Source organism: Rhinoderma darwinii, chromosome 2 (assembly GCF_050947455.1).
Source record: "Rhinoderma darwinii isolate aRhiDar2 chromosome 2, aRhiDar2.hap1, whole genome shotgun sequence".
NCBI classification, from domain to species: domain Eukaryota; kingdom Metazoa; phylum Chordata; class Amphibia; order Anura; family Rhinodermatidae; genus Rhinoderma; species Rhinoderma darwinii.
Genome location: NC_134688.1, coordinates 385719979 through 385747222, shown reverse-complemented (window position 1 = coordinate 385747222; position 27244 = coordinate 385719979). Strand labels below are relative to the sequence as shown.

General features: G+C 38.2%; 1 protein-coding gene across 2 annotated transcripts in view; it reads right to left on the bottom strand.

Moving 5' to 3' along the window:
• The window catches only part of ANOS1 (anosmin 1), a 164191-nt gene that overhangs the window by 123953 nt on the left and 12994 nt on the right, over positions 1–27244 (bottom strand). For both annotated transcript variants that reach the window (XM_075853978.1, XM_075853979.1), the window contains exon 2: positions 14407–14454. In XM_075853978.1, coding sequence (XP_075710093.1) covers positions 14407–14454 — 48 coding nt within the window. The remainder of the gene's footprint in view (positions 1–14406; positions 14455–27244) is intronic.

Genomic DNA, 27244 nt, shown 5'->3' with positions numbered 1-27244 from the left:
CAGGAGTTCTGGTATTTCTGATGGCAAGAATATTGTCGTCTGAGCGCTTTTTTGCTGTAAGAATATCAGTACCCAGACAGAAACCTGACAAACTCCATTATAAGACAATAGGATTCATTGTCCGCTCGAAAACAGATCCGTCATAGCTGTCATTGGTCCATTATAAACCGAAGGCATGACACTAGTGTGAACAGAGCCTAAAAATGTTAAACATGTTTTTACTGATTACTGTAGCTCCTAAGTTCTAACTATTTGTAGACAAGCTAAAAGTGCATGCGAGGTCCCACTATTTTTGTCTCGGTTCCATACCACCCTGGAAGTGTTATTGTTGTGTGATAATCCTGTAACAGATTGACAGTGACTTTATGTCACTGGGGCATGGCATAAAATCATTGTGGAATTCTCATGTCAGTCTAAAACTATGTCTAACACATGTCTTTTAAAATGTTATATACAAGGAAGCCAAATATACACTATTTCAATACTACATAAAAAAAAGACTATGATAAAAATTTATGTTCATTCTGTAATATGATCTGTAAAAATTGAGGAAAGCACCAACATTTTCCAGCATTGTGACAGCTATGAGGCCAGAGTTTTGTATGCTACATGGATGGCTGTCTCATGATGAAACACACTCCATCATCAATCATGGATGACACGGACAGTTTTAAAGAGGCTCTGTCACCAGATTTTGCAACCCCTATCTGCTATTGCAGCAGATAGGCGCTGCAATGTAGATTACAGTAACGTTTTTATTTTTAAAAAACGAGCATTTTTGGCCAAGTTATGACCATTTTTGTAATTATGCAAATGAGGCTTGCAAAAGTCCAAGTGGGTGTGTTTAAAAGTAAAAGTCCAAGTGGGCGTGTATTAGGTGCGTACATCGGGGCGTTTTTAATACTTTTACTAGCTGGGCGCTGTGAAGAGAAGTAACATCCTCTTCTCTTCAGAACGCCCAGCTTGTGACAGTGCAGATCTGTGACGTCACTCACAGGTCCTGCATCGTGACGGCCACATCGGCAGCAGAGGCTACAGTTGATTCTGCAGCAGCATCAGCGTTTGCAGGTAAGATCGATGTCTCTGTCGATATGGACAGTGATATCAGGGGCAACTCCTGAAGAGGAATCCCCGTTCTATGACCGGTGGTTCGGCTCCAGGAGAAGCCAATGACGTCACTGTACGTAAATGGACGGAGATGTCAGGGGCTTCTCCTGGAGTGGAATCGCCGGTTACAGCATCGGCAACGCTGTGGATGGGGATTCCGCTTCAGGAGTTGCCCCTGATGTGACTGTCAATACATGGACAGAGACATCAAGTGCTCCGTCCAGGAGCGGAAACCTCGGCCAAAGGATTCCGCTCCTTCAGGGAGCTACAGTGGCGCTATCTACAGAAAAGGGGGTGCTATCTACAAGGGGGTTGAGTGGCACCATCTACAAGGGGGCTGAGTGGCACCATCTACAAGGGGGCTGAGTGGCACTACCTACAAGGGGGCTGAGTGGCACTAACTACAAAGGGGCTGTGTGGCACTATCTACAAGGAGGCTGAGTGGCACAACCTACAGGGGGGCTGAGTGGCACTATCTACAAGGGGGTGTCTGGCACTACCTACAAGGGGGCTGTGTGGAAGCTATCTACAAGGGGTGTGTGGCTGCTACCTACAAGGAGGCTGTGTGGCAGCTACCTACAAGGGGGTGTGTGGCACTACCTACAAGGAGGTGTGTGTCACTACCTATGAAGGGGCTGTGTGGCACTACCTACAAAGGGGCTGTGTGGCACTACCTACAAGGGGGTTGTGTGGTACTACCTACAAGGGGGCTGTGTGGCACTACCTACAAGGGGGTGTCTGGCACGATCTACAAGGGGGCTGTGTGGCATGACCTGCAAGGGGTCTGTGTGGCACTACCTGAAGGAATTTTGAGGCAATTTTTTTCTGCCTTACAAAAAACGCAGTGTGAACATACCCTAAGAGCGTAGTGCTTGTTTTTAGCCATTTTCTGTCTTTCTCGAAACAACTTTTGGTAGGGGTGCCCTGAGGACATTTTTTTTTCAGGTGTGCCTCGAGTCCGAAAAGGTCGGGAAACTCTGTACTAGGCTGCAGGATCACGCCGGACTACACAAGGATTCCGTCATCGGTGTTGTGGAGCAGCTCAGTTCACGATGGGAACGGGGCCTTGGTGAGTACCATTTTTTTTGTTTGGGGGGCACTGTCTGCAAGGGAGAAATGGGGGTTGCATGGCACTGTCAACAATGGAGAGGTGGGGGGGGCTGTATCGCACTGTCTACAAGGAGGATGTGGGGGATTATGGCAGTCTACAGGGAGGCTGTATGGCACAATCTACAAGAGGGCACTATCTACACGGGGGCTGTGTGTGGCAGCCAGGGGAGGGGGCATTATACTGTATGGAGGCCACTAAGTGGACTTTATATTGTGTAGGGGCATTACAGGGGGCAATATACTGTGTGTGGCAATTACTAGGCATCATACTATGTGGGCACAATTAGAGGAAAAAATACTGTGTCCTTGAAGGGGTTATAATATATTATTAAATATTATTATTATACGGTATGGGGGTGACTAAAGGGGTATTATACTGTGTATGGGGAACTAAAGGGGGCATTATACTGTGGGGGGGCATTATACTTTTTTATGGGGCAATTTTTTATGGTGGGGGTCAGCTATACTATGGGGCGCCATCTATACTAAGGCTGGCCCTGACTACGATGATTAAAGAGGGTGAAAAAATGAATGAGGCATATTTTAAGTTTTGCTATGGAGATTAATAGTTTCTTGTTGTGCCCCTACTGTGTGCAGCATCCCTCTACTATCACTTTTGCATTATTCTTGTACTGTGGCATCACTGCATTATCCCTGCACAGTAACATCATTGTGTGCCTTTTTTTTTTCTGTGCTGGGATGTTTCTTCTGTGCGTTATTCTAGTGCACATCAGTCCTGTGACGTCATAGTATGCAATATTCTTGTGCTGTGACTATGCATAATCCCTGTACTGTGACATCACAGTAAACATAATCCCTGTACTGTGACATCACAATATGCATAATCCCTGTACCGTGCATAGTCCCTGTACTGTGACATCACTGTATAATTCCTGTGTTTTAACTTCACTGAACTCTTATCTCTATTCTATAACTGTTGCAACTGTTGTCCCTAGTCAAAGTATTATTTTAACTACTAGAAAGCTATATATTGATGCTGTCATCTTCATTTTTCAGGGCATGTGCCTGTAAACCTAGCTCTACCAAGCAAATCTTCACCATTAACGGGCTTGAATATTTCAGCTAAGTGTCATGAATTTCAAGCTTGTCTCACAGTAAAAGCTAGATTAGCTAAAGGCGCCACACACGTTTCCAATAGAACATCAAAACTATTGTCTGGAGTTCACATTCATTGCTGGTATGCTCGGATGTACGTAGCTGTCTTTTTGAAACGTTATATTGTTATCATATTTATATAGCCGTTTTCACAACATGCCATTTGATGGTGCTCACCAGCTACTCTATAAATCTCTATTTGTTTAGACTACTGTAGGATTGTAAAACTGGGGATTTTTAATGCTAGCCAATTCCTTAGCTTGTTTCAAAGACTATTCACATTCTTCCAGAAACTGTAGGATATATGTGTTTAGAAGATACTGTAGTATTCTACGCCGGTAAAGCTTTAACAGCTTAAAGCAAAAGTCCTATTTTACTGTCTTAGGACTCACATTGTACAGAAAAGTATGCGAGTCACAAATATACATTGATCAGCCATAACATTGAACCCACCTGCCGAATATTGTGTAGGTGCCCTTTGTGCCGCCATACAGCTCTGACCTGACGATACATTGACTCCACAAGACCTCTGAAGCTATTTTGGGTTATCTGGTACGAAGATGTTAGCAGCAGATCGTGTAAGTCCTGTAAGTTGTGAGGTGGACTTGTTTTTCCAGCACATCAAATAGATGCTTAATCGGATTGAGATCTGGGGAATTTAGAAGATCCAGATCCTTATGCTTGCCAATTTTTCCTGCTTCCAACACATCAACTTCAAGAACTGACTGTTCCCTTGCTGTCTAATGTATTCCCTCTTGGCAGCTGCTATTGAAACGATATCATCAATTTTATTTACTTCACCTGTCCAGTGGTTTTAATGTCATGGCTTATTGGTGTAAGTGTACACAAGAAGATGGGATTTTTTTTTTACTATTATATATTTAGGGTTCACATTGGCCTTTACCTGTGAATGGAGATAATTTAATTCCATAATACACACACACTAAGGTCAATTTCAAAGGAAGCCTTTTAATATAAGCATCTTTTGGGGTGTAGGTGGTAGTGAGAGTACCATAAAGAAATCAAATGCAAAGACGTGAAAACCATAAAAACCCCACTTAGGTGTCACCGTGCTTGGACTTAAACACATTTTTAAAATAATAGAAAACAAATGAAGTGACAAATGTGCCTCAGTTCCACCCATGTTGACATCTGAAGTGCATTGGGTTGAAGTTCTCATTAAGATGAACAACACATTGCGGTGAAGTTTGTGGCACCAGAAAATAAGCACGTGTGTAGAACAAAGTTTTAAGCAGGCAATTGAAGAGGATGGACTTCTATATACAATGAAAAAGCATTATGTACTGGCCCATACCATCGTACTTCTGGGCTAAGGGAGCATTTGTATGTAATTTTTAGCTTTAGTGGGCAGATGACTAGATCAATCCATTCATTACCATACATTTCTTCTCTTCTTTTCTTCATTTAAAATAATTCACCAATGACTTACATTTTACAGTAAATAAGGAAGAGGTGTGAAAAGCTGTAAACACATGGGCATTACTACCAGGGAGCAGAGAGTCCGGTGTCTAAAAGAGCCCACTTGGGTACGAGAATGGCAAGTGAGGTAAATTCCCATGGGGTCCTATGAATTCTAGTAACACTCGTGTGTGAGTATGTAGGACAGCTACTAATTTATAGAATATAAATTCCTAAAGCTAAAACACCTTTAAGGATTGATTTGCCAGATGGATTTATAGCAGTACAATCTGTCACATATGTTAAACACTTACTGAGTACATTGAAAAGATCATTTAAACATCTATTATTACTCTTTTGAACAATTTTCCATTATAATGTGAAACGTTACTATAAGATAATAAATTAGCTTTGTTCTCCAGTCTTTTGCAGGTAAGGATTATAGCTAACAGGCATCATTGATCTGTGTTACGAGTACGACTCAAGAACATTTTCCAGCTTTCCAATGCTAATGGGATCATGTATCATTTCTGAAATGCAAAATGGACACTTTTTTTTAAATTCCTATACCGAATAATTATAATTATTTGACTGTATTAAATATAGTTCTTTGTAATCTGTAATGAAATTGTGATGAAGCAGATGGTCAATGCTGTATATTAAAGGTGATGTTAATAAATTCAGTCAAATGAAGCAAAAGAAGACAGTGCTTCTGAATCTTTACATGCAGTAAATATGTGCTGTGTTTTAATTAGAAGCTCAGGTAATGCTGCACCAGACTTCTCCTGCCTTCAAATACTCACACCAAAAAAAAACAACTAGCTGCAACGCGTTTCAATCCCCGTACAAGATCAAAACACATTGCAACTAAATTTTATTGATTTTTATAATAAATATGCCGCTTTAATGTAGCATTACATTACATGCTTTGACATTTTAAGGATATTAACATTGCATGAAGCCATCAGCAACCGGTCTTGAAAGTTAAAGCTTGTTCAAAGCTACATGTGTCTACTATTTCTAGCCCCCCCACTCAGAGAGGAATGGGAGAAACTTATTAAATGGTGACGCGGCCAGCTTAACACTTTTTCATTTACAATAGTACCTACTCATAGGACAACTCTATCAGGTTCGACATTTTTCTAGCGCAAACTTTTAAATGACAATATAATACTAGGGTGCGCCCATGGTTTTTTGGATTTCCATGGCTTATTTTATATAATGCAAGCCAATAAAGCATTAGTCATTCCTGGCAATAAATCATTGTGAGACATCCCTCGCCATCCCCCTAATTGCGCTCATACATGACAGATTGAATCTTACTGGGCATATTCCTTATACATTTAACCTGGCATACACATGAGAGGAGATAGATGTTAGCCATATGAGTATTTGGCTGACAGATATGCCCCGTGACTCCCCCTTGAACATGCATGGTCATAGAAGTTGGGGTAAACTGATGCCAGACACTTCTCCAGTATGTTCTTTGCCTATTTTCCCCAACATGGAACATAAACTATCTTTGTTGTGATTACTAAAAATGAGTTTTAAGGCCACAGCTAAAGCAAGATAAAGAATGATGTGTATAAAAAAAAGGTCACTGAAAAGCTATGAAGTGGTAGAGCAACTTTTAAAATGATTCAAGTATTCTGTACAATAACGAAGAAGAAAATGTTTTCTTCAAATTATTGACCAGGGTTGTTTTCCAAATTTTTACAACTAGTAGCTCTACAGATTTTATCTTTCTCAAGCAACCAGTGCCCTGAATATGTTCCACCTCCGACTGCAGGCATTGTAGCTAATATTTCATCATGACAAACAATGTAATGAAGCCCTGTCGGCTTAGAGCATCTGTTCAAAGAACAAACACAAGCAGACCATTTCCTGCTGTCAAAGCACAAGGGAAATTTACAACTCAGGGCGTAGAAAAGTAGCCAGGTAAACAATAGCATTTTGTACACTCTATAACCATCGTGTAGTTGTTTCAAGTAAATGCTTTGTCTTAGCACACGGCCTAAGGCAAAAATGGAATAAGTAGCAGCAGAAGAGGTATATATCCAAAAACCATCTCATTCTCTCATGTACTCAATCAATGCACTTCTCAATTGCTTATTTCACCTGATTAACTCATACCGTATGGAAAATTAACCTACCATAGTGTTCCATTGGACTATGGTTGTTCTACAGCGTGCCCTTTGTATTTATACCTTAAAACATTTCTGATTCAAAAACTGAACTATATTAAACTTGTAAAACAGATCCCAATTTCAAACCTAGGTGGCATAGCTCTTTTCGGATATACCACATTCTTATGATGACTGAAGGTTATATGTGTTAGGAGCAGGTCCGGTCCTGAATTGTACGGCGCCCTGTGCAGTATCTCCTATTTTTGTCCCCCTTATGGTGAACCATATAATGTCCTAATAATACAATTATACAACATTAAAATACGCATGTCATAGCACTGCCAGGCAGTTGCCTAAAGAGACGAAAACCCAATTAAGAAACTAAGTAATATAGCTGTATTCTGTGCTGCTGCCTTACCGCTAGGTTCTGCACTAATTTTCGAATGGGGGATCCAAGCTCCAGGTACCCAGTCGATCATGACCAGTGGCACTCCCAAAAGCAGTAACGGGTAAAGCGCGTTTGGCGATCGAACAGGTTGGACCTGGTGGGTAGGGTCTATACCAAATCTGCCATTCAACTTCTTCTACACATGAAACATACAGGTCTTTACTCACAGTAACCCCATAAAAATGTTGCAAACCTAATTTTCAAACCAATACCTATTTAATGAACTTATTATAATCTGCTACGAAAATCAGTAACTAATTTTATAACATAGCAAAATAAGTAAATTACCACACAAATCAATAGCCGTTTTCTTAGAATGTTGTGTCAGATATTCAGTAACGGATATCTCTGACCAGGGTGGTAATGAGAGGTGATTTGATATCACAGACTTCACCAATGTGATCTTCTCCCATGTATCTATGACTTGGAAGATCATTTTGACTGGATTTCCCATTTAGTTACTTTATAGAGCCCTTTCATACTGAAAATTATTGGTGGTCCCAAATTAAAGACTTTCCCAATGCATCTTATTTCTTGATTAGACATTTCCTTTAACTAATAACCAATATTTATTTTATTTAATAGTTTTTTTGGTGAAGTATTTCCCAAATCCATGTGAGTACACAGATAATTCAATTGAAATGTATCTCCTAACTAGACAGAAGATAAAGTATTTCTTATGTGCACTGTTCCTACTCCATTTGGCTCGGTGCATACCTATTAAAGAATCTGGACAGAGAGAAGCAAATCTTTGAATTAAACAGTAAGCGACATTGTTCATGCAGACAGAATACTTGACTAGTATTTTATTATTTTAATCATTTAAACTGGATTTGGCCCAGCTGCAAAGTATTGCCAACACTGACATCAATCTTTCTATGGCAGGGAAAACTCCAATAATGTGGAATAATCATCTACCTTATTTGTGCTCTAAGTTATTATCCTTGGTCAAAAGCTAAAGACCAGGAATCTCAGGAGGATCATAAAAAGGAAGATGATCCATAAACTGCGGACCACTTATAGAGTTTGGACATCTTTAATCAGATTAGTCTAAATGTTTAAATGGTGGCCAAGTATTTAACTGTTTGTAGATATAATCTACTGCCATATTAAATAGTCAAGCGGGACAGAGCCATAGAACTAAAATGTTCTCAATATTAATCTTGTTGATTTAATCACTGAATAGGTCCTATTAAATGGCGGCAGATGCACATTCACATTAATCAACTGGATTCACACTGCCAGCTACAGTATGCTATAATATACGAAGTGATATATTCTGCTGTAGATTGTAGCTTAGAGGTTTAGATAATGTGCTACAAGAAAAGGACATGCTGGGATTTTTATACATATAAAAATGGCCTATAAATTCTTGTTTTTATACTATATTGTTTATATGCTTTATATGGAATTAAAAATAGAATTTTACTCAAGTCTCCACTTCCGTGAAGAAGAGTCTTCTTCATAATTAACCTCTTCCCGCAAATCGGCGTGACTCATCCTGGCTTTAAACTGTCACCGTGTTAAGTGACACGGTAACAGCGTCCTGACTGCAACTGTTAGTGACAGTTGCCAGGGAGGTCACACTGGCACAAGACCAAATCGGAATGTTCCCGTCTTGTCAAGTGCTGTGATTGGCCAGTCAGTGCCAGTCAGTGAAGTGAAGTAAAGATAAGTGGAGGAACTGATAAAATCCTTAGATCTGACCAATTTTTGCCCACTGTCCAGTGATCACCACCTTTGGTGCCCACTGGTCATCTGATTAATCCACCCAAAGTTCTCTTCTGCCCTTCTGTGACCTGTGACCTGTGCCCAGCCATCAACTGTCACATCACCTGTCACAGTACCCGGCCGCCATCGCCCTGATGTATCCCTAGATTGCCCATTGCCCGATTTCCCTGTTAGGTAGCAATAACACCTCTCATTTAGATTTCCCCCTAGTGGGTAGGGTATCCTCACTCATTAGATACAACAGGTCAGTTCTCATTGCTCACTTGGGCATAGCGGTGGGGGGTTGTTAAAATACAAAAAAATGAGCGTAGCTATTTTTGGTTTTAGTTCGTATTTGTAAAATCCCCCGATATGGCCAGAAGGGTTTTCACAGCTGAGGAAGCATATGAAATGCCCTGCTCCGATATGGACAGCACAAGCGAAGGTGAAGTGAAGTTCATACTCTCATCTTCGTCCATATCAAGATTTCAGCCCTCGTCAGCACAGAAGAGCCATAGGTCCTGCTCTGCCCAAGCTGACATGGGTAGCTGCAGACAATTATACCACCCAGGTGCCTGAATTTACAGCCCCCTCAGGCATTCAAGTTGATACTACAGGGTTTAGCGCCATGGATTATATTAAACTTCTCTTTTCTGACACACTTTTAAATGTAATGGTCCAGTAGTCCAACATATATGCGGATTAGTTAATCTCCCAGAACCCTGACTCGTTTTCTGCAAGAGGCCAAAATTGGACCCCCCACAAAGGCAGTGGAATTAGTTTTGGGGCCTATTTTTAAGCTTTGGTCTCGTAAGCCAAGTAATAGAGACTATTTGTTCCCTGATATTTTATATAATACCCCCCTGTACAGCACAATTATGAGCTGGAAACAATTTGAAGCTATCCTAAAGTTCCTGCACTACTACACCAACATTCACTGCCCCCCCCCCCCCACAGGACCCAAGTTTTGATAGGCTCTATACAATTAGACCAGTAATGGCTCACTACTCACAATGTTTTTCCCAAGTTTATACTCCCCCAACAAAACATTGCAGTAGATGAGTCATTAGTGAGCTTCAAAAGGTAGATTGCATTTCAGGCAGTATTTACCCAATAAAAGAGCCCGGTATTAAACTTTATAAATTATGTGAAAGTGCCACCAGTTACACCCACTCTTTCAGAGTTTATAAGGGGAAAGACTCCAATATAGATACCCCAGAATGCCCCCCCCCCTTCCGACGAATTAGTGGATATATAGTATGGGAACTTGTTCATCCTTTGCTCAGCAAAGGATATAATCTTTATCTGGACGACTTTTCTAACAGTGTCCCATTGCTAAAAGTTCTCTCATCCTGATCCACATTTGCATGCGGAACAATCCGCAGAAATCAGAAGGGCCTCCCAAAAACTTTGCTGGGTCAGACACTGAAATTAGGAGAGAGCAGAGCTGTCTGTAGTGATGATCTGCTACTCCTGAAATATAAGGATAAAAGGGATGTCCTTATACTGACCAGCAATCATGACAGCAGAGGCAGCCTAGTCCCTGTACGCGTATCCACCACCCAAGTCCCCAGACCATTTTGCGTACAGGAGTACAATAAATACATGTGTGGCGTTCACCTGTCTGATCAGGTCATAAAACCATACAGCGAAATGTGCAAGACAAAGGTGTGGTATAAAAAGCTTTCTGTCCACAGATGGCATTATACAACGCCTTTGTCCTCTGCAGATATGGTGGCAGTAGGGATACTTTCCTGCAATTTCAGGAAAAAGTCATTAAGGTCCTGATATTTGCTGACCAGGAAGGGGAGGGCAGTTCATCTGGTCCTTCCATTAGCAGGATAATTCCCGGCCAGCATTTCCCCACAGAAACCCCCCCCCCCCCACACTGAAAAAAAAAAACAGAAGCCCCCAAAAAAATGCCAGGTGTGCGCCAAGTGAGGCATTCGGAAGGACACCACATACCAAAGTGAGACATGCCTCCCTTATTGGCCATAACAAATGTTTTTTTTTAAGTGACCAGCCCCATTGGGTGAGAAGAATAAATACAGATGAGATTTGTTGTCTCAGCAAATCTTTTTTTTTGCTGAGACCTTTGATTTATTTTTTGGGCTGGATTTTATGGAATGGTGGGTAGGTTGGTAGTGGGACCTGCCATTGCCTCTCCCTCCATTGCGGGTTTTCCAGGTAGTCCTCAGTTACTGCACAAATTCAAAATTCTAACCATAACCCTAGATGAATACCTAGAGGAGTGCCACTTCACAATTTTTGTTTTTGTTTTTTTGCTGTACCCCTAGATGAATACCTTGAAGCGTGTTACTTTACAATCTAAAAATTCTCACTATACCTCTAGATTAATTCTTTCAGGGGTTAAGTTTCCAAAATGGGGTCACTTTTCTGGGGTTTCTAATATTTTGACACTCAAGAGCCTCTGTTTTCATGACACAGGGCAGTAAATACCACCATAGTAGGCCTCAAATGTTGGATGGTGCTCTTTGCATTCTGAGCCCTGCCATGTGCTCAAAAAGCAGTTTATGACCATGTATGAGGTATTGTTGTACTTGGGAGAAACTGCTCTATAAATGTTGGGGTGCTTTGTCTCCTTTAGTTCTTGTGGAAATTAAAAAAAAAAGATAGCTAAACCTACATTTTATTTTTTTTAAAAAGTCGATTTTAATTTTCACAGCCTAATTCCAATAATTTATGCAAAAAACCTGTGGGGTCAAAATGCTCACTATATCCCTAAATAATTTCCTTGAGGGGTGTAGCTTCCAAAATGGGGTCACTTGTGGGGGGGGGGTTCCACTGTTTTGTCCCCTCAGGGGCTTTGCAAATAGGACATGGCCTCCGTATGCTATTCCAGCTAAATTTGAGCTCCAAAAGTCAAATGGCGCTACTGCCCTTCTGAGCCCTGCTCCAATTCTATTAATATCTATGAAACACCTGTGGGATCAAAATGCTCATTACACACCTAGATGAATTTCTTGAGGGGTGTAGTTTCCAAAATGGGGTCACTTTTGGGGTGTTTCCTTTGTTTTAGTACCACAAGACCACTTCAAACCTGGCATGGTGCCTAAAATATAATTTAATAAAAAGAAGGCCCCACAATTCACTAGGTGCTACTTTGCTTCTTCCTGCCTGTGCTTCAGTACATTAGCACACTAGGGCCACATATAGGATATTTGCATTTCTCTGGTAAAACCTTCTGTGTTACAGAAAAAAAATAAAAATAAAAATTCTGCAAAAAATATGAAATTTGTACATTTCACCCCTACTTTGCTTTAATGCTTGTGAAATGCCTAAAGGGTTAAGAAGCTTTTTAAATGGTTTTAAAGACTTTGAGGGGTGCAGTTATTAAAATGGGGTGATATATGGAGGTTTGTATTGTATGGGCCCCCCAAAGCCACTTCAGAACTGAACTGGTCCTTGAAAAATCAGCCTTTTGAAAGTTTTTTGAAAATGTGAGAAATTTCTGCTAAAGTTCTAAGTTCTAACAGCCCATAAAAATAAAAGGATGTTCAAAAAATTATGCCAATCTAAAGTAAACATATGGGGAATGTTAATTAGAAACTATTTTGTGTGGTTAACTATCTGTTTTACGAGTAGATTCATTTAAACTTATAAAAATTTTAATTTTAAATATTTTTGCTAAATTTTGGTGTTTTTCACAATTAAAAACTGAATGTATTGACCAAATTTTACCACTAACAAAGCCCAATGTCTCACGAGAAAAGAATCTCAGAAACGCTTGGATTGGGGGAAAGCATTCCAAAGTTATCACCAGAAAAGCGTCACATCAGATTTTAAAAACGGGGCTCTATCACCTATTCACATGATAGGTGATAGATATCGGATTAAGACTGCTGGGACACCCACTGATCACAAGAACGGGCTTACTTTGCAGTTTCTGGGAGTCCCATGGTAATGGAGTGGTAGAGCGCATGCTCAGCCACCACTCCATTCAAATGGGGCTCCCAGGAATGGTAAGGTAAGCCCATTCTCGTGATCTCTGGGGGTACCAGCGGTCAGACCACCACCAATCTGATATTTATTACCTATCGTGAATAGATGATTAATAATTATTATGGGAAAACCCGTTTAAGGTTCTAAGTGATCCCAGAATGTCATAATAAAATAGGTATAAGTACCTGCTAATTTAAAACTTTAAAGAGGTGTTCTGCAATAATATTTATGACACATCCACTGACTTAGCGGTTTCCATATCTCCCATCAATAAAAAATACCTTCTCAAGCTTGGTACATCTCCATTCTCCTGTTCACTCCTGGGATCCATGTTGTCGTAATCAATGGATGTCCCAGTTGTCCTACCCATACTGATCAAACATTTATCACACAACATATGGTTACCTACTCATGGGAAAACCCCTTTAGGATATTTCAGAAAAAAAATCATTGGTAGCGCCATGTTGCTTGGTATTACATGCAAAATGCACCGTAGTAGTTTTTGTAGCTCAGAACCTTAGTAATTTCCATGGTAGCTTAGGAATCAAATAAATAGCTTGTTTTATGATATCAAGCAAACTGAGCATATATATATATATGTATATATATATATATATATATATATATATATATATATATATATATTATTTAAAACATGGCAGAAATAACACTGTGAACTTTTAAGAGAAATTTAAAGTCTTGAATGATGGGACTTAATTCTGCTACAATATAACTGAGTGTATATGCATGAGGCCCCTCTGATTTAAGATAGACAGACTGATGATAGGTAGATAGATAGATAGATAGATAGATAGATAGATAGATAGATAGATAGATAGATAGATAGATAGATAGATAGATAGATAGATAGATAGATAGATAGATAGATAGATAGATCCTTCTCATCATAGTTTGAGAAGGACTCATGCTGAATTATCATTCCATTTGATGTAATGCATCTTTTGTCGACACCGCTTAATGAGATTTCTGTCTAATAGAATCAATTAGTCATAAGTTTATGTGCTCTTTGGGTTTTTAATGGCAAATCTACAATAAATAATGAGCTGCCTTCAACCCCTACATCATTAGAAGTATTTGAACTGATTTGCTGCCCCTCCCAGGGAAACAAAGGGGTTAAATGAACAAGAGTTCTTACTTCTATTCTAGACTTGTCAAGTCTTGAATAAGCACTATCACTGAAAAGCAATGTTTAAATGGAGCCCTCAACAGTGAAGGAGTTATTATGGTACTTAAAAAGCCCTAGGAGGAACGACAGAAGGATGAATCACACAAAGAGAGAACATGAATTCCACAATAACTATTAACGGTTCATTTTTCTCACTTTCTTTTTTTATTTAAAGAAATAACCATCAATTAGCATTAAAAGGACTAAAAACATGTATTTACCTTTGAGCATTGCTTGTGATTCTGGCACCAAATCAAGGAACCATTGTTCTGCAAAAAAAATGGAGAGATCAGTTAGTACATTTAGCTGAAGAGATCTCTGCTCCTTCACAAAATGTAATTCTGATGTAATACGGTTTTGCCAGAGCCTTTACTTTTCTTTATTGGTGTAATAAGTTGACATGACATAATAATAGACCCTTGGACAAAAACCATCTTTCCGAATACATACAAGACTAGTCAAAACGTAAATAGTTTAATATGGAGAAGTTACATCCTGTGTCAGATCATTGCTCTCTGGACAATCTTTCCAGCACATATTTAAGACACAAGAAGTTTGGGTACGTACGCCTGTTGGATGGTGTTTAGGTTTCTGACTGAAATGGCTCATGCCCATATAAAGTTTGTTGGGTTTCTTTAATATGTTGCGTTCACAACCCTTTTATTAAGAATCCGGTATTAAGGAGGATAAAGGGGTCTTCCAACGAGTTAAAGTTAAAGTCAAATAACTTTGTTCTAACGATCAATGGAGGTCCCAGTGGTCAGACCATCATGAAGTGGCCACAATGCTAGTAAATCACAAGGCCACTCAAATTTTTCCCAGCCACTGTTGCTACATAAACCTGGAGCTGTGCAGATTCTGCAGCACCACCCTATTCACTGTGTTGCAGTTCTAAGTAAAACCACTTGTCGGGAGCACCATGTGCATCAAAACTGCCAGAGGGACTTTGGCTCCTTTTTTCCTAGGAATCTTGGAAACTATAAAATTGTGGCATTTCTTAGAAACATGCAATAAAAATTTAAATAATTGTAACACCGCAGTAACTTAAATCTTTGGTGAATCCTTTCAAAGTACACAGGTGAGCAGATTATTGTGTATTATCTTTGAATGCTAGAAAACAATACTTGTAGTATTATGTGCCATATTCCACAAATAGGGACTACTAGTTGGGTAATACTTAGATTGTATTACTTCGGTTTTATTATATCTTGTTCACTGCCACTTTCTTGAACAGTAATATGAGAAAAAGATTAATAATACAGAAACCTGTATTGCAATTTGATTGCCTTTTACTAACAAAAACATCAAATGTGAACATAGATTAATAAATAGGGTGTCATAATCTCCCCAAGAGAGATAGCCCATGTCTTCGAGTAAAGCTATTCAGTACCTAGAGAGACAATCGATTGCAAAGGACTTCAGTATATGTAGACATGAGTATCATAAAATTTTTAGGACATCAAAATAGTAACTAAAGGGCCTTTTAGAAGAGTCGATTCTCGTTCGAATAATCATTTGATTGAACAAAAGTGATCAATCAGCCTAGGTATAAACACTGCAAGCGATCGAATGATTAATGCTATAACCTCGTAGATCGGCGATCGCAGCGTTTGAATGAGAGAAATATTATTGTTCGTCGTCACTAAATGTGCAAGTTTAAACAGGTATCGTTTGTCTTTCAACTACAAAGCAGGTGCACAAAAAGCTGCCAGACAAGCGACCTAAACACCGATCACAATAACGACTATTTCAACGATAATAGATCCAATTAAATAACGATCGCTCGCTACGGAACGACTCGTTAATCGTTCGATTGTTACAATGTCTTGGCTCGTCTAAAAGGCCATTATATTGATCAAAAACACATGCTATCTCTTGAAACAAACGAATAAGTAATTAAATCTAGAATGTTCTATTTCCCTTTGTTCTTCTACTGTTATTAAGGCTACTTGACTTCATTGGTAAGCAGCTATTTATTACAGAAGTAGCTTTATACCCCCTCACATCCATCATATGAGCTTGTGTTTGAACAGTATGAAACAGCCACACAAGGCTTGGCAGAGGAAGAGCGTTACAGGCCAGCCAGCAGCCTAATAGTTAAGTGGAGATTAGTGTAGTAGTTAAGCATTTGGCTCAGTTTTGTGGTCAGTAATTGCCAAACCAGGACTCAACTAAATGTTATTGCTGGAATGGAGACAAACTGTTCAAGTCAAATAAACCGTGAGCATCTACCAATATTAACATCAAAGGTTTGATTCAAGAAGTAAAAAAATAATGTTTAAATGATCTAACAGCATGAAATTCTTAATTGGGAAGAAAAATAAAATTCTTGCTAGTTTAGGTAGTCCAAACCAGAAATCAATTCTTCAATAAATAGTTAAAACAGTTTTCTGGGAATACGTTAAAGTACGCTAAAGTATAGGAGAACCTAGACTAATACGATAGAGAACTGCATAAAGAACAATTCCCTAATATAAGCAAATAATCTGAACTGCTCCTATTATAAAATGCAGGACTGTAGGGAATTCACATTCCCTGCCATGATCTGCAAATCTGACAGCGGAAAAGAGGTTAACACTAGGGCTATGTTCTCATTACGTTTCTATGTTCTTCGTGTACATCAGAAAATCTATTTTCGTTTATGCCAAATGTATTCGTAGGCTATAATGGTCATTTGCAAGCCTCAAAAGTGTTCCTTTGGCATATTTTCTAGTGGTATGTGTTGGCATACCTATATATTTATTTATATATATATATTTTTTTTTTTATTTTTTTATTTTTTTTTACTATATTAAAATGTGTAGTTGACTAGACTTTTCAAAAGAAAGGGATCCTGCATAAAAGTATACCCCATGGCACTGCATACTCTGTGGGGTCATACTGTACCTCGGTATGCATCCAGTTTCATATGGAGGCTAGAGAGTCTTTTCTGTTGGATTCTGTAAAAATGATGGAATGCTTCATCAGATGCTGTATCATTGAGATGTTCTTATTATGGAAGCAATATACAGTAGCACATGGAGTGACTTCGGCTCTGTATTATCATTTAAAGGAAAAAAATTTAGTTCAAAGTTAATCATAAAAGCCAATGGAACTCCATGTGCCGCAGTGTAAGCTAGGACTCCGAGCTGATACATTTTAAGCACTGTTTCATTGTAGCAAATGAAGACAACAGATTTGTGCTGCTGATGTATTCACTGGATACAATTGTGGCAAACTCTCAGTGAAAGCAATTTACATTCTATATGGGTTTTCAGCCTCTGGACCTAAACAAGAATATTCCCACTCAGTCAACAGACGGAGATCTTGAAAATTGTGGTAATCATGTTTTGGTTCAAAATGAACCATAAAAATTGTTTGCAATGAAAATCATCCCATTTTAATGAATGACAAAAAAATGCTTAAAAATAGAAAAAAAATTATATTTTTTCATTCTGCCAGAACAGGACAAATACAAGCAGAAGCATCGTAACTGCCGTCATCACTATAACATACATTGTCCTCTTGTAGTAGACCCCAAGCAAGATCCAACTTTGATTAATAGAAATGACATTGCTCCATAAGGAAATATCATATATCTGCGGATGTTATGCTCTTACACTTTTCTCAACTCAACAGGGGAGAAACACATGAAGCCATAGGATAATATGTCCTAAGAAAATAGATCATGACCACAAGCTGCTCTTAAAAGAGACCTTGCTATGTAATCCATAACAAGACGGCCACAAGCAGCAGGACACATTGGCACTTGTGACAGTCTGTTAAATAGTACAGTCAATACAGAAAACATTATATGTTATTAATAAAGAGTATAAGGAGGATCCAGGATCCCTTGTCTAAGATTAATGTATTCGAGGAATTTGTGGTTGGACATACAGCCCTGTTGCAGATGAAGGCCTCTTCGAATGGGTATTTAGTGGTATTTTGTACCGCCAGTTTTTAACATATTAACACTTTATTTGTTCAAGTTTATTGGTATTATTAACAAATATGAATATTTTTTCAATTGAAAGCTAACATTTTTACAGCAAGATTTTAACTTCTTAACAATTTTTCTATTCATAAAACAATAAATTTGTGTGGGAGATATGGGGCTTATGGGAAGTTTTTATAAGTCCCAAAAAGTTTCTCCTCCCCATTTCCGCTGTCTTCTAAGAAGCATTGGGGGAAAAGGAAGACACTTTCCGGTGATTGTAGAGAGTCCAAGCAGTCGGACTCCTACCAATCAGACAACACACGCACACACACACACACACACACACACACACACACACATCATGAGAAGAGGTCTCACGTGTAGTTAGACCCCACTTAATTAGACTCCACTTCCACTGTTGTCTCCAGCAGAGCAATGTGGCTTCAATTATTCCTATTTCCATGTAACAAGCGTGCTAGTTACATTATCTCCCCAAACACAGTCTGAATATTGTAACTATCATTATATGAGGACAAAAGTTTTCTATGGCTAGTTCAGTTTGCAGCATAGCAATTATTTATGTGAATTCTGTCATTAAAAATCCGCTGGTTAGTAACAGCGGTGGATTTCGGCCACTGTTTATGTTGAAAGTCCACAGCAAATTTTCCTAGAGAAAATCCTGATTAAGTGAACATGTGACTCTACAATTGCGGAAAATAGAAGAGTGCTGCACCATCACCCAGATCCTTAAGAACATAGTAGACTACATAGCACCCATATATAGCTTTAGTAGCCATGTTTATTAATTCAGCCTTGCAGAGATTGACAAAAGTCCTGCAAAGTCATAACCTTGTGGTACATTTATGCTCTAAGACTGGGTTCACTGTGCATTTTTTGTTGCATTTTTAGTTTTTTGTTTTTTTTTAGTAGATAAACTCCCATGTATCTCAATAGGAGTTCATTAACCAAAACAAAAAATGCATGCTACAAATGCAACAAAAATGCACAGTGTAAACTCAGCCTTATGAATTAACAAGGTTAGTGACTAAGTTGTATGAGTGTAATGTAATTAGCTCTCAGGAAATAATTTATCTGTGATTAACAGCATATAGTTTCAACTTTAGGCTGAAGTTTATGTTAAACGTATTCGCCCTCGGACATATGCCATACAGCCAATGATGAAACACTACAATTTTGCTTATCAAACTATTATATGGTACATTAGGTTGCTTATTTACATACAGGCTACTGTTGGTTTTGGAATCATATATATATTGTATTAGAATGGCAAACAAATCAAACAAACTTAAGGGAAAAAAAAAAGTATGTCTGTCTCAAGTAAAACCTATTTAAGGAATATCCTGTAATTGCATGAAATGGATGTTCTATACTCCAAAGTCGTTTTGGCTAGACACCACCATATTAACTTCCTGATGACTAAAATTAGCCTATATGACATCACAGACGTTCCTGCAGCCACATATAAGTGATATAGGAAGGATTACCAAATGGTCATCTCTTCTCTCTTATCTTCTGTCTGTGCAACTATTTCCTTCACAAGGTGCCTTGTATGACAAGTTGATTGATCGCTGCACCAATTTACCAATCATTCCCCAGACACAAAAAAACAACTAATTCTCCAAAGTAACAGAGGTCAAGATAACAACATTCCGACTTTTAGTTTGTCCACACTAATGTTGAGTAATGATATAATGAAAAGAATAACAACAATAATGTATTCCATATAATCGGTTTATGTTTTTATTCTGTATTAAATGGCAGCTACTATGTTAGCCTGGGTTTACTAAGTCTGATGCCCCTTCCCAATGAGATGGTCATCCAGGTAACATGTTATCAATGTCTCTATTTGCTGGCATAGGAACATAAAAATGTTTTACTTTCAACTAAAATAAATCTATAAAACAGGAACCCTATCGAATTACCTTACACATGCTACTACAGTCAAGCCTACAATTAATAGATTCAGGAAATATTTACATAGGCAGAATAATAGTTAGATCCAATCATTCTAACATCTTCTTGCTTTGGTTGGATCATAGCAAATAACATTACATATAAAGGGAGTTGTCTCAGTAGATCGGTGGGAGTCTGATAACCCAAGCCAATAACTAGAATGCAAGGTCTTGAGTATTTCTGAAGGCCGCATAACCGTTCTTTAACTCCAATAAACCAAACATGCGGCCTCTTGAAAAACTCAGAGCATAGCAATCAGAAGACGAAGTGGAAGACACTTTCCTAGTGCTTCTGCGACATCGTTCTAGCGTTGGATGGGGGTCATAGTAGTCTTGACTCCACTAATTAGATATTGTGGATATTGATGACATGTCCTAGCAATATGCCATAGACGTCTGTACTAAGACACCCTCCATGTTCATGTTAGAATCAAGAAATGGATAAAGTAAACTTCTTAATCTGAACCCAACCCTGGCCACAACGGATTATATATCATACATAGTAGTGTGTTTTTTTTCTACTAATAGCTGGAGTATTCATGGGACTGTCTCAGTATTTGGAATCGCAAACTTTGTACATACATGGGTATAGGTCCTTGAAAATGTAGGCTTTTTAAAGTGAATTATGGCAAGCAGTCCATGACCCCAGTAGACATTATGGATAGGGCTGGTATACTATTTGCCATGTGGAAAAATAAACAAAAACAAGACGCACATTTTCCATCTACATAGTAATAACGAACACTAGTGAAATCTTGCAAATTAAATTGTTTTGCTAGGGCAACCATGGCTCTAGGATATTCTTAATATACACTCATTTGTTCCCATGTATAGTGTATATATAGTAGGAAATGGAGTCCATCGCTTTAATATAACGTCATACTATGTGTTCTTCTGCATTTAAGGTTCATACATTTATTCGAACAGAATATAATATTTCTTTAAATTGAGCAGGTGTTCCCAATATTATTTTATTTTGAGATTAAGACATTTTACACATTAGTTTTTTGGAAATTCCCACCTCTAATACTTTCAGGATCTACGTTTCTAAGCCTAATGACATTATGACTTGAACACATCTTCATAAAGCAAACAAAGTTGCTGAATATTTATACAAGTAAAATGTAGTCTTACATCTACAGCATGCACTATTAACTAGAAACTTATACAGCCATCAAACCACATGAAAAGAGAATTTGATGTCGTCATTGCATAGACTTCTGGTTGTTACAAATCTTAGTTTTTTTTTTTTGTAAATATCATTAGGCTTTATCTCAATGACAGCTATTTACTAGAAACAAGTAAATGTTTCTTTACAGGAGAACATTCCTATCTACTGATGTACTCATAGAAGAATTCAACTGTGCATCAACACATTGTCTAACACTTGCCTAATGCACGTGCGCTATTAAAAGATAACGTGATTCAAAAAGGGTTAAGAAGAAACAGAACATTTTTGCATATATCATTCTGAAAAGATTATTGCAATTGGATACTTTAGATCTAAATTATTTGTGACAAATAAAACTTCTATGTCTTATGAGTTTAGGATGATTTACGCATTGCACCATGCTTCTGACATCTCTTTAATTAAATTCTGAGACCATTTGTCATTAGTTTTCGCCTCAATGTACAAAGAAAAGAATATATAAGAGTGATACTGTCACTGATCATTACCATTACTCATTTCAGATCATAAGTTTCCAAAGTTCTCTGGAAATTAGTGGACTAGAGGCTATTGCAGCAGCTACTGCCAAGCCTAGTACTCTAATGGTCCAGTTGTGACTCCTATAAGCCGAACAAATCTTAAATCACCAAGTAGAAGCTCTCATAGAAGTGAAAAAGAAAAGATACAATGTCTACTGCATGTTTATTTTGGTGGGCAAATAGCATTTGCCTGTTCCAGAATCATGATGGGATGATCTCACCGACACCTATGGTTGATAAAACATCTGCCCTTTAGCCCTGCACATCTACTGTAACATTTAATACACAAGAGCAGTGGGATCCATCTATTTACTTAGGAATAGTGGTGTACCAATGTAATGTTGCAAAATTACTTTGCTCTACATTGAGTGATTGAGTCCTCAGAAGTCCTCAATATTTTCCCATAGAGCCTGATTCTCTGCTTAAGTTTACTGGGCCAAAAATGTGACAGTATACACTGAAATGCCGCTTTATTAGACACCTGCCCTTTCAGAATTAGGGCTTTCCTATTTGGAAATTAGACACGTGAATCCACAGTGAAGCATAAAATCCAGTTAACAAGATATCTGTGGCTCTGTTTCAGTGTGAATTCACATTAATAATGGGAAAATCTAGTGATTTCATTGACTTTGTACAAGGCATGGTCATCGGTGATAGACTAGCCGGGGTTATTATTTCCAAAAATGCCAACCTTGTGGGGTTTTCTCATTCATTGCTGTCGAGAGTATAGCGATAATGGCGTTATTAAGGGAAAAACATCTGACAAAATGGGGTTCCTGTAGACGCCGACAACTTGTCGACGAAAGATGTTAGAGGAAGGTGTCAAGAATCATTCTAAAGAATAGGCAGTGTACAGTCAGTTAAATCGCAGCCAAATACAATGCTGGAGATCCAACGTGTCTGAATGAACAACTCGTTGTTTCTGAGTATTGATGGGCTATAAGAGCAGACGACCAGTTTGAGTACCATTACTGTCTAAGAGAAACAAAAAGTCAAGTGAGCAAGTGACTCCAGTGAGCAAAAGAGAGCAACAATTAAATCACTTAGCAGTGGAAAAGCAATGCATGAACCCTTTCTGTAATTTGTCAACAGTTCAGTCTAGTGTAGGTGGAGTAATGGTGTGGGGAAAGCTTTCTTAGCGGTCCTCTGATACCTGACGATGGACGTTTGAGCAGGCGGAGAAGCTATCTTGTCTGAATAGGCTAATAATCCAGCAAAACAATTTCAACACCTAGTGGAATCTATGCCATGACCAATTGCTGCGGTTCTGTAGGGCAAAGGAGGTCCAACACGTTACTAGATGAGGATCTCTAATAAAGTAGCCTTTCTGGGTATGGTGACCGTGAAAAAATTTTTAGACATTGCATTCCACAACCGACCTAAAATCATTGATATACAGTGAGATTTTTTTCTTCTCTTCTAGATAAAATATTAAACTTCATAGAATATTTTCTTGTATAGGTACTCCAAACATCTCCTGGTACTTCCAATTATTTTAGGAGCATTTGGCGCACTACTTAATGTTGCTAGATTGTAAAATATGTGTATTTACTTGTTTTGAAGTCAGAACTTTAATACACGGACTTAAAAATTTTGCTGCAATGATCATTATGTTGCCATTTGGATAAATTAATGTATTCATGAAACATCATTCCACACAGCAACAACTTGACTGTGAATGAAACACTTGTAAGTAAAGGTGTCAACCATTTTTTTGGGATTGGAAAATTCCTCTACATAATATAATATTTTTCTAACTCTGCAATGTGCCCAAATGAAATACTCTCAAGGAACGGCATCTTATGCAATTATAAGGAACGTGTTTGGCTGAAAGGAAAAACCTTCAGAAAAACAGAAGTTCCTGGAATACTTTAAAATAGGTGCAATATGTAAGACTGGTGAATTTGTCCGGTGGTTACTACATATTTGAGTATTGAGTAACACTAAGCAAGAACTCGCACTATGGGGTCAGTTTATTTAATATTCCAAATCTTGTAAAAAACGGTATAGTGCCGCACCTGCTTTTAAACTTCCAATTTACAAGCATGCCTTTCATATGGTTTAGGACCTGTAGAAATAAGTATGTAGAAGATGTAGCCAGTTTAGAAAGGACAAGGATTGCAGCTCACGTTTTCGAAAAACAAATATTTCTGTAAAAATTTGATTAGTAATTATTGAAACTTTAAAGTAAAAAAAAGAAAAAATATAATCGATATTTTGTAAAAACTTTCAACATTACAACATCAATATGACTTTACCTTATTTATGGGGAAATTGAAAAAAAATGTGGGAGAGTATGATGAAATGAAACCTACGTGAACTTGTCATTTATTGTTATAATGAACAATCACACATTTATGTTCTGGTTACTATAGCGTAAAGATAAACACTATCGTTAAGTCAGGACTTTCAAAACACTAATGAATGATTGGTGGTTTGAAAAACTATTTGCAAAGCCCTAATTTCTATTGTTGCAATCATCACTGCTTGTGGAGGGGAAGCTCCTCACTTCCGGGCGTGAAGCATTATTGTTGCCTAGAGATAATTCACGTGAGAGCTGTGTGCTAGGCAGCAACGTCTATTGTATATGTTACTACAAGCAATTACTATGACAGATCATATCGCCTATAGAAAAAAAAATTATGTCTGTAGAATCAATGAAGACCAACAATAGACAATGGTTTTATTATTTGTGTTTAATATTTTTGAGCATTTACATTGTCCAATTATCATTAATGATGTTCTTCGCTTTGTAGAATCCCTTCTTTTTAGAGTGTCCCGCTGCTGGGATCCCTAGTGATTAGCTGTAATCTGTTGGAAAATCTAGCAGTAAGCATTCAGTTTCCCCACAGCGCCACCACAGGGGAAACTAAGCATTACACAGTGCCCATTCATAACAGTAGGTTGTCTATGTATTGCAAGACAAGACAGGTCCTCCAGAGCAAGAAACATTCTTTGTAACCGCTCTCTGCTTTTGCCAAGACATGAAGATCCTGAACAGAGGTTTCCCCTGTTTTAACTCAGTGTTTCCCAATAGAGCGTATGAAAATAAGTATTCTAAACTAGACAATCACTTTAAATTTGCTTAGACACATGCAAATCAAGAAAATAAATGATCAGTGTACAAGGGCCTTTAAAGATATTGGACATTTAATAAATCCGAGTTAATACGAAGGTACAGTAGAGCTCATTAAGTCTTGCTGTATTACGGCTCCATAAAATGTGTAGGTTGTATGAAGCTGTATGATGCCATAGGATGAATTTAGATGGCTGTATATAAGAGTCTATATAACGGCTGCAACAACCGGACCACACATGGTTCCACTGAACCAAATTTAGGTCACCATAGAGCCTTCTAGTGATGTAATCTAAATTCATTAGAGCCATAGGGGTGCCTGCCTGTGTTTTTTTGTACCAATTCAAGTATACCATGATTGCACGTCTCCACTTAATTATGGCAAATTGGACAAAACTTTTACATACAAATATATGAGAAAGATATGACAAAAATACAACTATGGCCACTTCACGATTATATTTCTTTATTGAGTGGATATGTCAGGGGATAATTAACTACAATGATGAAGACAATAATTATATTTTGTACATTTTGTTTTCATTTACACGTTATGAAATATTTAATGAAATTGGTACGGAGCAATACAACAAGGGCTTGTTGCCTGATTTTGTAACAGATGTTTAGATGTGTCTTATTTTACTAGGTGTTAAGTATTCTTAGGGGTCTGAACAAAAGTTTAGCCCACAAGTATGAACAACCACAAGTGAACATCAATATAAGTGTTATGTTTCCTAAAATAACACGATGAACTATGTGAAAACACAGCATTTAACATTTATCCATATTTCACACAACATCCTAACCTTCCAACAACTGATAATATAGTCAAACAATTATAATCTCTGGTGACTACACCGGGAAGATGCTACCTGAAATCTGAGATGATAGTCCAGCTGTCCACCTATCCATCCCATACAGCTCAGCCTGCTAATCTCTTGGGAGGCCAGCGTTTCACACTATTTAAACAGGACTATTTGGGGTTGTAAATGGTCATGGGTAGTGAACATTCATTTCTGAGGAGATTTAGACTATCACAAGAATTCTCGAAGAAAAATTGGCCCTAAATACAAAGATTATCTTAATAATGATAATGATCCTTACTATAATTGTTATGTCTATAGATTGTAAGCTCCTAAGGCCCTTTTACACAGGCCAATGATCAGCAAACGAGCGTTCATAGAAATGCTCTTTTCCGATAATTGCCCTGTGTAAACAGAGCAACTATCAGCCAATGACTGAGCAACCGCTTGTTCATCAGCTGATCTGCTTGTTTATGCAGCCAATAAAATGGTCGTTAGGCAGCAGCACAATCTCCCTGTGTAAACAGGTAGATGTGCTGCCGACATGATGGAAATGCATGTGGACGATTGTTGTAGTAACAACCGGTTATCCCCATAAAGAACTGTTTAATGTTCCTTGTTTTAGGAGCAAACCAGTGCCGATCGACGAGCAATATAAGGATACCATATTTTTTCATGATTAATGATTTTGCATGGGAACGTTTCTTGATGAGGGTCCCGATTGCAAAAGGAACACTCATTGGGTTGGGGGAGAATATCTGGTAATAGCCAATTCAAAATTATATTTTTATACTCTAGTTGTAGAAAAATAAACACCATGAAAGAAAGTATTTGAAACCTTTTACTATTTTGTCACTAACTAGCAGAGTACTCATTTTGCTTTTTTACTATGTCAGATGCATAGTGGCCCTCTAGAGGAGAAAATGGAGACAATGGCTTGCAGCATTGCAGGAGCAACCACAGGATTTATGGTGTTGCATTTCCATATAAAATACTGGTCCGTCCAAGTTTAAAAATGATATATACTAAATGTTTTAACTAATACAAAAATGGGAAATGGGGCATGTGTAAGGCATAACCCTTGCTGCTCTTTTACGTAGGTAGGTTCATCTGCTGACTCAGGGAAATTTACATTGATGTGATAAGCAGTATAATTTCCATTTATGCCATGTTATTTTAAATATTTCATTATTATTACATGGTCTTCCTGATTTCCTGTGTTGATGGAAGGAAGAGACATGACACTGCCATGGAAGGCGATATATTGCATCATACTTATTCATTTATTATCTATTGTTTAAAATAATATATAAAACCTCAGTTTTTGCGCCATTGGAATTTTCCATATAATATCTCTGACAGAAATTCACACATCCTTGCGAGAAGAGATGGGAAGTGACACCTTAAGGACCAATATTATGGTGCCTGTGATGGGAAAGGATTATGGGGGCCAACCACAGCTGCAGATAGACCCCAGGGCAGAGCCGTAGCATGGTTTTCTTTCATCTGGGGCAAAGGTTCAGTATGCTGCCATAGCCCTGTATCTAGAGACCCTGGCCATGGCAACTTGTTGGCGTCCCCCCA